A 12,134-nucleotide genomic window follows, 5' to 3' on the forward strand; every position below is an offset into this window, starting at 1 on the left:
ATATAACCTCAGTCTCCTTCAAATTAAATTGATTATTTTATCTTATTTTACCCTGAATCAAATTGGCCTTTTGACTGTCTTTGATGATGTCATTAACTAATTTAGTAAATTCAGCTGAATGTTCTGTCATATACATCTGACACTTCTATGAGGAAGCATTGCTGGGGTGTAGCTTTGCTGGGTTAGCTAGCATTATTAAAATATATTATGTTCAATATTTGAAGGGAAAAAAAGCTACCTGCCATGTCACATGAGTTTGAAATGTTTGTCCTTTGTTTGAGTAAGAACTTTTTTTTTCTCCAGAAATTTAATAAAATCTATCTATCTATTATTATTATTATTTATTTGTATAGCGCCCCAAAATCCCATAGCCCCTGGTACAGAGATAAGGGTACACAATGACAAGTGGTTTGTGATAAGATACAAAAACTTACAAAAAAAAAAACAAATACAGTCTATCTAACATTTGACAGTCTATCTAACTACCTATCTGTAGAAAAAAAATGCCAATTTACTCATCTACTGCAATTTCTTACTTTTCCTGGACCATTGGAGATTTTCGGCCTTCCAGCCCTGTATATATTTATGTACAATATAATAACTAATATAATAATAACTAGTATTTATATAGCGCCTTTCTCCCAGTGGGACTCAAAGCGCTTTTTTAGCGCTCGCTCTTGGAATGAACCAAATCGGCAGCTGAATAGTAATAGTTATTATTATTACCCAATTTAAATAAAAATAAAAACATTTAACAGCATTAGTTCAAAATCCAAAAATTAAATTACAATCTACACATTCAGGAAATTTGGTAAAAATAAAATAATATAATCAATAGAGTGGGAAAAGTTGTCATGTTTAAAGCATTTATTAAAATAATATAATTTATGATGAACAGTTAGACAACTGGTGGCACTTTTGTTTTAGATGACACTTAATAGTGATATTCCAGTTTCCCTATTTTTTTCTATTGTCTTGTTTTTTTTTGTTTTTTTATATGGTTACATTGACTCCTATTGTTTTACTTATATAATATTGGGAAGGTTTCCATTTTTAGACTGTTACTACAATTAAATAAATAATATTGTTCAGAAGTTTGTCATTTATTTTGAATAGCTTAAGAATATTAAGGAAAACACATCCAACATTTGTTCTATGTATATTACAAAAATTAAACCTTAGATTAAAAATGTTTATTGTTTTTTTATATTAATTTGCCTGTGCAATTCAATAACAGGACAGTGAAGTAACGATTCAAATTTTATGACTCAAATATACAGAATATTGTTAAAACTATGAAGAAAAAAATATATTAACCAAATATAGAAGTCTCACCTAGATGTACATTAAATAGTTATATAAATACTAATCCTAAAGCCTGTGTACACAGGCCATTTTTTACAGTACAGCGGTTTCACTCCTTGCTCTCTCTCTATCCCCCTCTCTTTTGCTCTTTCCCCCCTCTCTTTTGCTCTCTCTCTCTCCCCCTCTCTTCTGCTCTCTCTCCCCCCCTCTCTCTATTTTGCTCTCCTCTCCCCTCTCTTTTGCTCTCTCTCCCCCCTCTTTTTTGCTCTCTCTCCTCCCTCTCTTTTGCTCTCTCTCTCCCACTCTCTTTTCCTCCCTCTCTTTTGCGCTCTCTCTCTCCCTCTCTTTTGTGCTCTCTCTCCCCTCTCTTTTGCTCTCTCTCCTCCTCTCTTTTGCTGTCTCTCCCCCTCTCTTTTGCTCTATCTATACCCCTTCTTTTGCTCTCTCTCTCCTCCCTTTATTTTGCTCTCTCCCCCCTCTCTTTTGCTCTCTCTCTCCCCCTCTCTTTTGCTCTCTCTCCCCCTCTCTTAAACTCTCTCCCCCTCTCTTTTGCGGTCTCTCCCCCTCTCTTTTGCTCTATCTATCCCCACTCTTTTGCTCTCTCTCCCCCCCTTTCTTTTGTTCTCTCCCCCCTCTCTTTTGCTCTCTCCCTCCCCTCCTCTCTTTTGCTCTCTCTCTTCCCTCCTCTCTTTTGCTCTCTCTCCCCTCACGTTTGCTCTCTCTCCCCTCTCTTTTGCTCTCTCTCTCTCTCTCTCTCTCTCTCTCTCTCTCTCTCTCTCAATAACAGGACAGTGAAGTCACGATTCAAATTTTATGACTCAAATATACAGAATATTGTTAAAACTATGAAGAAAAAAATATATTAACCAAATATAGAAGTCTCACCTAGATGTACATTAGCCTGTATACACAGGCCATTTTTTGCAGTACAGCGGTTCCACTCCTTGCTCTCTCTCTATCCCCCCTCTCTTTTGCTCTTTTCCCCCTCTCTTTTGCTCTCTCTCTCCCCCTCTCTTCTGCTCTCTCTCTCCCCCTCTCTCTAGTTTGCTCTCTCTCTCCCCTCTCTTTTGCTCTCTCTCCCCCCTCTTTTTTGCTCTCTCTCCTCGCTCTCTTTTGCTCTCTCTCTCCCCCTCTCTTTTCCTCCCTCTTTTTTGCGCTCTCTCTCCCCCTCTCTTTTGCGCTCTCTCTCCCCCTCTCTTTTGTGCTCTCTCTCCCCTATCTTTTGCTCTCTCTCCTCCTCTCTTTTGCTGTCTCTCCACCTCTCTTTTGCTCTATCTATCCCCCTTCTTTTACTCTCTCTCTCCTCCCTTTCTTTTGCTCTCTCCCCCTCTCTTTTGCTCTCTCTCTCCCCCTCTCTTTTGCTCTCTCTCCCCCTCTCTTAAACTCTCTCTCCCCCTCTCTTAAACTCTCTCTCCCCCTCTCTTTTGTGGTCTCTCCCCCTCTCTTTTGCTCTATCTATCCCCACTCTTTTGCTCTCTCTCCCCCCTTTCTTTTGTTCTCTCCCCCCTCTCTTTTGCTCTCTCTCTCCCCTCCTCTCTTTTGCTCTCTCTCTTCCCTCCTCTCTTTTGCTCTCTCTCCCCTCACTTTTGCTCTCTCTCCCCTCTATTTTGCTCTCTCTCTCCCCTCTCTTTCCCCCTCTCTATTGCATGCTCTCTCTTTCCCCTCCTTTACTCTCTCTCCCCTCTCTTTTCCCCTTTCTCTCCCTCTCTTTTGCTGTCTCTCTTCCTTTCTCCCCCTCTCTTTTGCTGTCTCTCTCCTCTCTTTTGCTCTCTCTCCCCTCTCATTTGTTCTCTCTCTCCCCCTCTCTTCTGCTCTCTCTCCCTCCTCTCTAATGCCCCCCCCCTCTTTTTGCACTCTCTCTTTCCCCCCTCTCTTTTGCACTGTCTCTCTCCTCTCTTTTGTGCTCTCCCCCTTCTCTTTTACTCTCTCTCTCCCCCTCTCTTTTGCTTTCTCTCTCTCCCCATCTCTTTCCCCCCCCTCTCTTTTGCATGCGCTCTCTCTCTCCCCTCTTTTGCGCTCTCCCCCCTCCCTTTTGCTCTCTCTTCCCTCCTTTCCCCTTTCTCCCACGCTTTTTTGCTGTCTCTTTCCCTCTCTATTGCTCTCTCTCCCCTCTCTTTTGCTCTATCTCCCCTCTCTTTTGTTCTCTCTTCTCTCTCTCCCACTCTCTTTTGCTCTCTCTCTTCCCCTCTCTTTTGCTCTCTCCCCCCTCTCTTTTGCTCTCTCTCCCCCCTCTCTTTTGCTGTATATTCCCCTCTCTTTTGCTCTCTATATCTCCCCTCTTTTGCTCTCTTTCTCTCCCCTCCTCTCTTTTGCTCTCTCCCCACCTCTGTTTTGCTGTCTCTCTCCCTCTCTTTTGCTTTCTCTCTTTCCCCCCTCTTTTGAGCTCTCTCACGGCCCCGCCTGACCCCGCCCACGACACACCTGGCTCCCGTCCGCATCTCACACATGGTCCAGATGCCAGGAGGTCAGTATGTAGAATGCCAGGTGTGTTTGTCCTCGCACAGTCTCTACTGCGCATTACAGCTTTGGACAAACACACTTGGCCTTTTATATTATATGATTTATATATATATTTGCCTGCCTGAGTTAATCATAAGTAAAGGTTGCAAGTGCAAAACAAGTATTTTAAATAAACCAATAAATTACAGTTCATAAACAACATACTTGAAAAGACAAATTTTCTTTTAAAGGCTACTGAGTTTCTGAATATTAAATTAAAATGGGGTAGGGTTATGCTTAACATTTAACAACATCTCCTTGTACTTGTAAAACAATGAGATAGTTTATAAACCTAGTGAAAATGGCAGTCAATAATACTTTACTCCTGCCAAAGAGTTTAATGCTTTGCTACTCCAAAATAACAATATCTAAAGTTAGTTTTCTAACAGAAGCTAAAAAGTAAAGTGCAAATATTCATAAATATAACATTTATAGAAGCTAAGTTACAGTTTTGTAATTCTAAAGGATATATATTATTTAACACTTTTCAAAGGGGCAATAAACACCTTGTAATTATAAAACATCTCTCTTGTATTGTTATAGTATAACATATCATCCAAGTTTAAATATTTTTAAACAAAAAAGTGTCTTGTTTGCTCAATTTATTTAATAGCTAAATTACACCCACCACTTGCCTCAATCCAGGTATAAGTCTGCAGACACCAAGGCTAACAGAGATCATTATAATAGTATTAAGTACATTGTTTTGTAATCAGCTATATATAATTTGGGAAAGATTTGTCGCTGGGTTAGCCTTGAGAGGTCTGCATTGTCCATTTTTAACTCTAAACTTAGAAAATCCACAATTTTCAGATCTAAATTACATGAACAAAGAGCATAAAAAAAGAATAATGAATGTATACTGCAAATTTGTTTTCTCCAACATTGGTGTGTCCGGTCCACGGCGTCATCCTTACTTGTGGGAATATTCTCTTCCCCAACAGGAAATGGCAAAGAGCACAGCAAAAGCTGTCCATATAGCCCCTCCTCAGGCTCCGCCCCCCAGTCATTCTCTTTGCCGCTCTGAACAAGTAGCATCTCCACGGAGATGGTGAAGAGTATGTGGTGTTTAGTTGTAGTTTTTTATTCTTCTATCAAGAGTTTGTTATTTTAAAATAGTGCTGGTATGTACTATTTACTCTGAAACAGAAAGAGATGAAGAGTTCTGTTTAAAAGAGGATTATGATTTTAGCAGCAGTAACTAAAATCACTTGCTGTTCCCCCACACGACTGTTGAGCTGAGAGAACTTCAGTTGGGGGGAACAGTTTGCAGACTCTTCTGCTTAAGGTATGACTAGCCATTTTTCTAACAAGACTGTGTAATGCTGGAAGGCTGTAATTTTTCCCTCATGGGGATCGGTAAGCCATTTTCTTAGACTCAATTAGAATAAAGGGCTTATTCTGGGCTATAAACTGGTGGACACTTGTAGGGCTAAATCGATTGTTTTATTTAAGTATTATATGCAGTTTGAAATGAATTTCACACTTTTCTAAGTTAGGGAACGTTTTTAGCGCCAGGCACTTGTTAAGACACCTTCCCAGTCAGGAAGGGCCTTTCACTAGTAGGCAGAGCCTCATTTTCGCGCCATTATTGCGCAGTTACTTTTGAGGACAGTACATGCAGCTGCATGTGTGAAGGTCTGGCATCCACTGAAAACGATCCTAGAAGGCTTCAACTGGTATCGTATACCCCCCTGGTTTTGGTGAAGTCGCAACAAAGGCTGTGGCTGGGACTGTAGGGGGGTTAAAATTGCAAACGGCTCCGGTTTCCGCATTTTAAGGGTTAATGACTTGAAAATTGGGGTGCAATACTTTGAATGCATAAAGACACTGTGGTGAAAATTTGGTAAAGATTGGATAATTCCTTCATAGTTTTTCACATATTCAGTAATAAAGTGTGCCCTGTTTAACATTTAAAGAGACAGTAACGGTTTTGTTTAAAAACGGTTTTTGTGCTTTATTAACCAGTTTAAGCCTGTTTAACATGTCTGTACCTTCAGATAGATCATGTTCTGTATGTATGGAGGCCAAGGTGATTCCTCCTTCAAATGTATGTGATAATTGTGCCATGGCGTCCAAACAAAGTAAGGACAGTACTGTCACATTTAGTAAGGTTGCCCAGGATGATTCCTCAGATGAAGGAAGTAGGGATAGTTCTGCATCCTCTCCTTCTGTGTCTATACCAGTTATGCCCGCGCAGGCGACCCCTAGTACTTCTAGCGCGCCAATGCTTATTACTATGCAACAATTGACGGCAGTAATGGATAACTCCATAGCTAATATATTATCCAAAATGCCAGCATTTCAAAGAAAGCGTGATTGCTCAGTTTTAAACACTGTAGAGCAGGAGGGCGCTGATGATTATTTATCAGTCATACCCTCACACCAATCTGAAGTGGCAGTGAGGGAGGGTTTGTCAGATGGGGAAATTTCTGATACAGGAAGAATTTCTCAGCAGGCAGAACCTGATGTTGTGACATTTAAATTTAAATTAGAGCATCTCTGCGCATTACTTAAGGAGGTGCTATCTACTCTGGATGATTGTGACAATCTGGTCATCCCAGAAAAATTGTGCAAGATGGACAAGTTCCTAGAGGTCCCGGTGTACCCCGATGCTTTTCCGATACCTAAGCGGGTGGCGGACATAGTGAATAAGGAGTGGGAGAAGCCAGGCATACCTTTTGTCCCTCCTCCTATATTTAAGAAATTGTTCCCTATGGTCGACCCCAGGAAGGACTTATGGCAAACAGTCCCTAAAGTCGAGGGGGCGGTTTCTACACTAGCCAAGCGCACGACTATTCCTATTGAGGACAATTGTGCTTTCAAAGATCCTATGGATAAAAAATTGGAGGGTTTGCTTAAAAAGATTTTTGTACAGCAAGGCTACCTCCTTCAACCTATTTCGTGCATTATTCCTGTCACTACAGTGGCGTGGTTCTGGTTCGAGGAACTGGAAAAGTCGCTCAGTAGGGAGACTCCGTATGAGGAAGTCATGGACAGAATTCACGCACTTAAGTTAGCTAATTCCTTTATTTTAGACGCCGCTTTGCAGTTAGCGAGGTTAGCAGCGAAAAATTCAGGGTTTGCAATTGTGGCGCGCAGAGCGCTCTGGCTAAAGTCTTGGTCGGCGGATGTATCTTCCAAGACAAAATTGCTTAATATCCCTTTCAAAGGTAAGACCCTTTTTGGGCCAGAATTAAAAGAAATTATTTCAGACATCACTGGGGGAAAGGGCCATGCCCTCCCACAAGATAGGCCTTTCAAGGCTAAGAATAAGTCCAATTTTCGTTCCTTTCGCAATTTCAGGAACGGACCGGCTTCCAACTCTGCAGCCTCTAGACAAGAGGGTAACGCTTCCCAGACTAAACCAGCTTGGAAACCAATGCAAGGCTGGAACAAGGGTAAACAGGCCAAGAAGCCTGCTGCTGCTACCAAAACAGCATGAAGGGGTAGCCCCCGATCCGGGACCGGATCTAGTAGGGGGCAGACTCTCTCTCTTTGCTCAGGCTTGGGCAAGAGATGTTCAGGATCCCTGGGCAATAGAAATAGTCTCTCAGGGTTATCTTCTAGAATTCAAGGAACTACCCCCAAGGGGAAGGTTCCACATTTCTCACTTATCTTCAAACCAAATAAAGAGACAGGCATTCTTACATTGTGTAGAAGACCTGTTAAAGATGGGAGTGATACACCCAGTTCCAATTGTGGAACAAGGTCAGGGGTTTTACTCAAATCTGTTTGTAGTTCCCAAAAAAGAGGGAACTTTCAGACCAATTCTGGATTTAAAAATTCTAAACAAATTTCTCAGAGTTCCATCGTTCAAAATGGAAACCATTCGAACAATTTTACCTACAATCCAGGAGGGTCAATATATGACTACCGTGGATTTAAAGGATGCATATCTACATATTCCTATCCACAAAGATCATCATCAGTTCCTAAGGTTCGCCTTTCTGGACAAACATTATCAGTTCGTGGCTCTCCCATTCGGACTAGCCACTGCTCCCAGAATTTTCACAAAGGTGCTCGGGTCCCTTCTGGTGGTTCTAAGACCAAGGGGCATTGCAGTGGCACCTTATCTGGACGACATTCTAATTCAAGCGTCGTCTCTTTCCAAGGCAAAGGCTCATACAGACATTGTTCTAGCCTTTCTCAGATCTCACGGATGGAAGGTGAACGTAGAAAAGAGTTCACTGTCTCCGTCGACAAGAGTTCCCTTTTTGGGAACAATAATAGATTCTTTAGAAATGAAGATCTTCTTGACGGAAGTCAGAAAGTCAAAGCTTCTAAACGCTTGTCAAGTTCTTCACTCTATTCGGCAGCCTTCCATAGCTCAGTGCATGGAAGTAGTAGGGTTGATGGTTGCAGCAATGGACATAGTTCCTTTTGCTCGAATTCATCTAAGACCATTACAACTGTGCATGCTCAAGCAGTGGAATGGGGACTATACAGACTTGTCTCCAATGATTCAAGTAGACCAGATGACCAGAGACTCACTCCGTTGGTGGTTGACCCAGGATCACCTGTCCCAGGGAATGAGTTTCCGCAGACCAGAGTGGGTCATTGTCACGACCGACGCCAGTCTATTAGGCTGGGGCGCCGTCTGGGATTCCCTGAAAGCTCAGGGTCTCAGGCTCAGGGTCTATGCTCTCCGGGCTTGGCCTCAACTAGCGAAGGCCGGATTCATAAGATTCCAGTCAGACAACATGACGACTGTAGCTTACATCAACCATCAGGGGGGAACAAGGAGTTCCTTGGCGATGATAGAGGTGTCCAAAATCATCAAATGGGCGGAGGATCACTCCTGCCACCTATCTGCAATCCACATCCCCGGAGTAGACAACTGGGAGGCGGATTATCTGAGTCGTCAGACTTTCCATCCGGGGGAGTGGGAACTCCACCCGGAGGTCTTTGCCCAGTTAACTCAATTATGGGGCACTCCAGACATGGACCTGATGGCGTCTCGTCAGAACTTCAAGGTTCCTTGCTACGGGTCCAGATCCAGGGATCCCAAGGCGGCTCTAGTGGATGCATTAGTGGCGCCTTGGTCGTTCAACCTAGCATATGCGTTTCCACCGTTCCCTCTCCTTCCCAGGCTTGTAGCCAGGATCAAACAGGAGAAGGCCTCTGTGATTCTGATAGCTCCTGCGTGGCCGCGCAGGACTTGGTATGCAGACCTGGTGAATATGTCATCGGCTCCACCATGGAAGCTACCTTTGAGACAGGATCTTCTAATACAAGGTCCATTCGAACATTCAAATCTAGTTTCTCTGCAGCTGACTGCTTGGAAATTGAACGCTTGATTTTATCCAAGCGTGGGTTTTCAGATTCAGTGATAGATACTCTGGTCCAAGCCAGAAAACCTGTGACTAGAAAGATTTACCATAAGATATGGAAAAGATATATCTGTTGGTGTGAATCCAAGGGATTCTCCTGGAGTAAGGTTAAAATTCCTAAGATCCTCTCCTTTCTCCAAGAAGGTTTAGATAAGGGATTGTCAGCGAGTTCTCTAAAAGGACAGATTTCTGCTTTATCTGTCTTGTTACACAAACGACTGGCAGCTGTGCCAGATGTACAAGCTTTTGTGCAGGCTTTGGTCAGAATCAACCCTGTTTACAGACCTTTGACTCCTCCTTGGAGTCTAAATTTAGTTCTTTCAGTTCTTCAAGGGGTTCCGTTTGAACCTTTACGTTCCATAGATATCAAGTTACTATCTTGGAAAGTTCTGTTTTTGGTTGCTATTTCTTCTGCAAGAAGAGTTTCTGAATTATCTGCTTTGCAGTGTAATCCACCCTATCTGGTGTTCCATTCAGATAAGGTCGTTTTGCGTACTAAGCCTGGTTTTCTTCCTAAGGTTGTTTCCAACAAGAATATTAACCAGGAAATAGTTGTTCCTTCTCTGTGTCCGAATCCAGTTTCGAAGAAGGAACGTTTGTTACACAATTTAGATGTAGCTCGTGCTTTAAAGTTCTATTTAGAAGCAACAAAAGATTTTAGACAAACCTCATCTTTGTTTGTCGTTTACTCTGGTAAGAGAAGATGTCAAAAGGCTACTGCTACCTCTCTTTCTTTCTGTCTGAAAAGCATCATCCAATTGGCTTATGAGACTGCTGGACGGCAGCCTCCTGAACGAATCACAGCTCACTCTACTAGGGCTGTGGCTTCCACATGGGCCTACAAGAACGAGGCTTCTGTTGATCAGATATGTAAGGCAGCGACTTGGTCTTCTCTGCACACTTTTGCCAAATTTTACAAATTCGGAGGCTATTTTTGGGAGAAAGGTTTTGCAAGCCGTGGTGCCTTCCGTTTAGGTAACCTGATTTGCTCCCTCCCTTCATCCGTGTCCTAAAGCTTTGGTATTGGTTCCCACAAGTAAGGATGACGCCGTGGACCGGACACACCAATGTTGGAGAAAACAGAATTTATGCTTACCTGATAAATTACTTTCTCCAACGGTGTGTCCGGTCCACGGCCCGTCCTGGTTTTTTAATCAGGTTTGAAAAATTTCTTTCTCTATATACTACAGTCACCACGGCACCCTATAGTTTCTCCTTTTTTCTCCTAACCGTCGGTCGAATGACTGGGGGGCGGAGCCTGAGGAGGGGCTATATGGACAGCTTTTGCTGTGCTCTTTGCCATTTCCTGTTGGGGAAGAGAATATTCCCACAAGTAAGGATGACGCCGTGGACCGGACACACACCGTTGGAGAAAGTAATTTATCAGGTAAGCATAAATTCTGTTTTAATACACATAGCTAAACACTAAAAAAAAAAAACCCAAGGATTATACTTTCTCCTTAAGATCTAAATCCTATGCTATCTGCTAAAATTCAACTGCATAAAAAAATGTTGTCATAGCTGATTTTTGTAGCAACTAAACTTTATTGACACCATCATACTGAGATTACTAAGAGATTCCTTATGTTTAGTTACTATTTTGTGTGAAAAAAAATATTTTTGTGTAACTTTCTTTAATAAAAATGATAATACATATTTTATATTTTACCAATAATATTCATGTTTTAAAATTGGCAGGCTACACTGTAAGTTCTGCTTCTGTATCTGGAGAAGAAATCTATATTGCTGGTCAACCCCGTTATAATCACACTGGCCAAGTTATAATCTATAAAATGAATGGCAAAACAATTCAGATACTTCAGACATTATATGGAGAACAGGTGAGTGTGTACAATGAAGTTAATTCTTTAAATGAATAAATATTAGCAATTGTATTTGTGGAATGCCGAATATTTTATTAATATTTGATATGAAAACAATTATTGTTGGATTAAACAAAAAATACTGCTTGTAAAAAGAATAACATTGTCAATTTTCTAATAAATACAAGGGACAAAGATTATAGGTTTAAAGGTTATAAAGTACTGTATATTAATATAACAATATTGGCTGTCCTGGAGAATGGGTTATCTATCTTTTTTAAAAATAAAAATGTTTTAGTAGACTGTCCCTTAAAGTATATGTTATCAGGATAGAAACCATGAATTAAAGGGACAGTCTACCATAGAATTGTTATGGTTTTAAAAGATAGATAACCCCTTTATTACCCATTCCCCAGTTTTGCATAACCAACACAGTTATATTAATGTACGTTTTACCTATGTGATTACCTTGTATCTAGGAACCTTCTTCCAGCCCCCTGATCACATGACTGTGACTGTTTATTATCTATTGTCTTAAATTTTGCATTGCTTTGTGCTAGATCTTAAATAACCCCCTGTGCCTGAACACAGTGTTATCTATATGGCCCACGTGTACTTTCTGTCTCTTTGTGTTGAAAAGAGATTTAAAAAGCCTGTGATAAGAGGCAGCCCTCAAAGGCTTAGAAATTAGCATATGAGCCTACCTATGTTTAGTTTAAACTAAGAATACCAAGAGGAAAAAGCAAATTTGATGATAAAAGTAAATTGGAAAGTTGATTAAAATTAAAAGTCTTATCTGAATAATGAAAGTTTAATTTATACTAGACTGTCCCTTTAACCTGAAACTGACATATACGATAGCCCTTTCATAACTCTTACAGTACAGTAAAGTTCTTTTGTATCAAACCCTTTGTTCAGTGTGTAAGATAAATACTCTTTTATGTGTGTGAGATTAACCTATTGGAATCTGAATCCATCCTCACTAATACTAAAACATTTGAATGACCAAAGTCCAAACACGTTCACTGTGTTTTACAGTTTAATAATCTAGGTATAAGCACCGTAAAATACACTGTTGTGAAAGTGTTTAAACGTTTATGAAGGTACAATCTCCTTTGAACATCCTCTTTGTAGATACAATGTCAAATGATCTTGGAACAATTGCAAAAATGTC

At 41.1% G+C, this 12,134-nt stretch overlaps 1 protein-coding gene across 1 annotated transcript in view; it reads left to right on the forward strand.

The window, feature by feature from the left end:
- ITGA1 (integrin subunit alpha 1) overlaps nt 1-12,134 on the forward strand; it is a 359,476-nt gene that overhangs the window by 168,231 nt on the left and 179,111 nt on the right. The window contains exon 12 of the mRNA XM_053701263.1: nt 10,836-10,978. Coding sequence (XP_053557238.1) covers nt 10,836-10,978 — 143 coding nt within the window. The remainder of the gene's footprint in view (nt 1-10,835; nt 10,979-12,134) is intronic.

This window comes from Bombina bombina, chromosome 2 (assembly GCF_027579735.1).
Source record: "Bombina bombina isolate aBomBom1 chromosome 2, aBomBom1.pri, whole genome shotgun sequence".
In the NCBI taxonomy this organism is placed as follows: domain Eukaryota; kingdom Metazoa; phylum Chordata; class Amphibia; order Anura; family Bombinatoridae; genus Bombina; species Bombina bombina.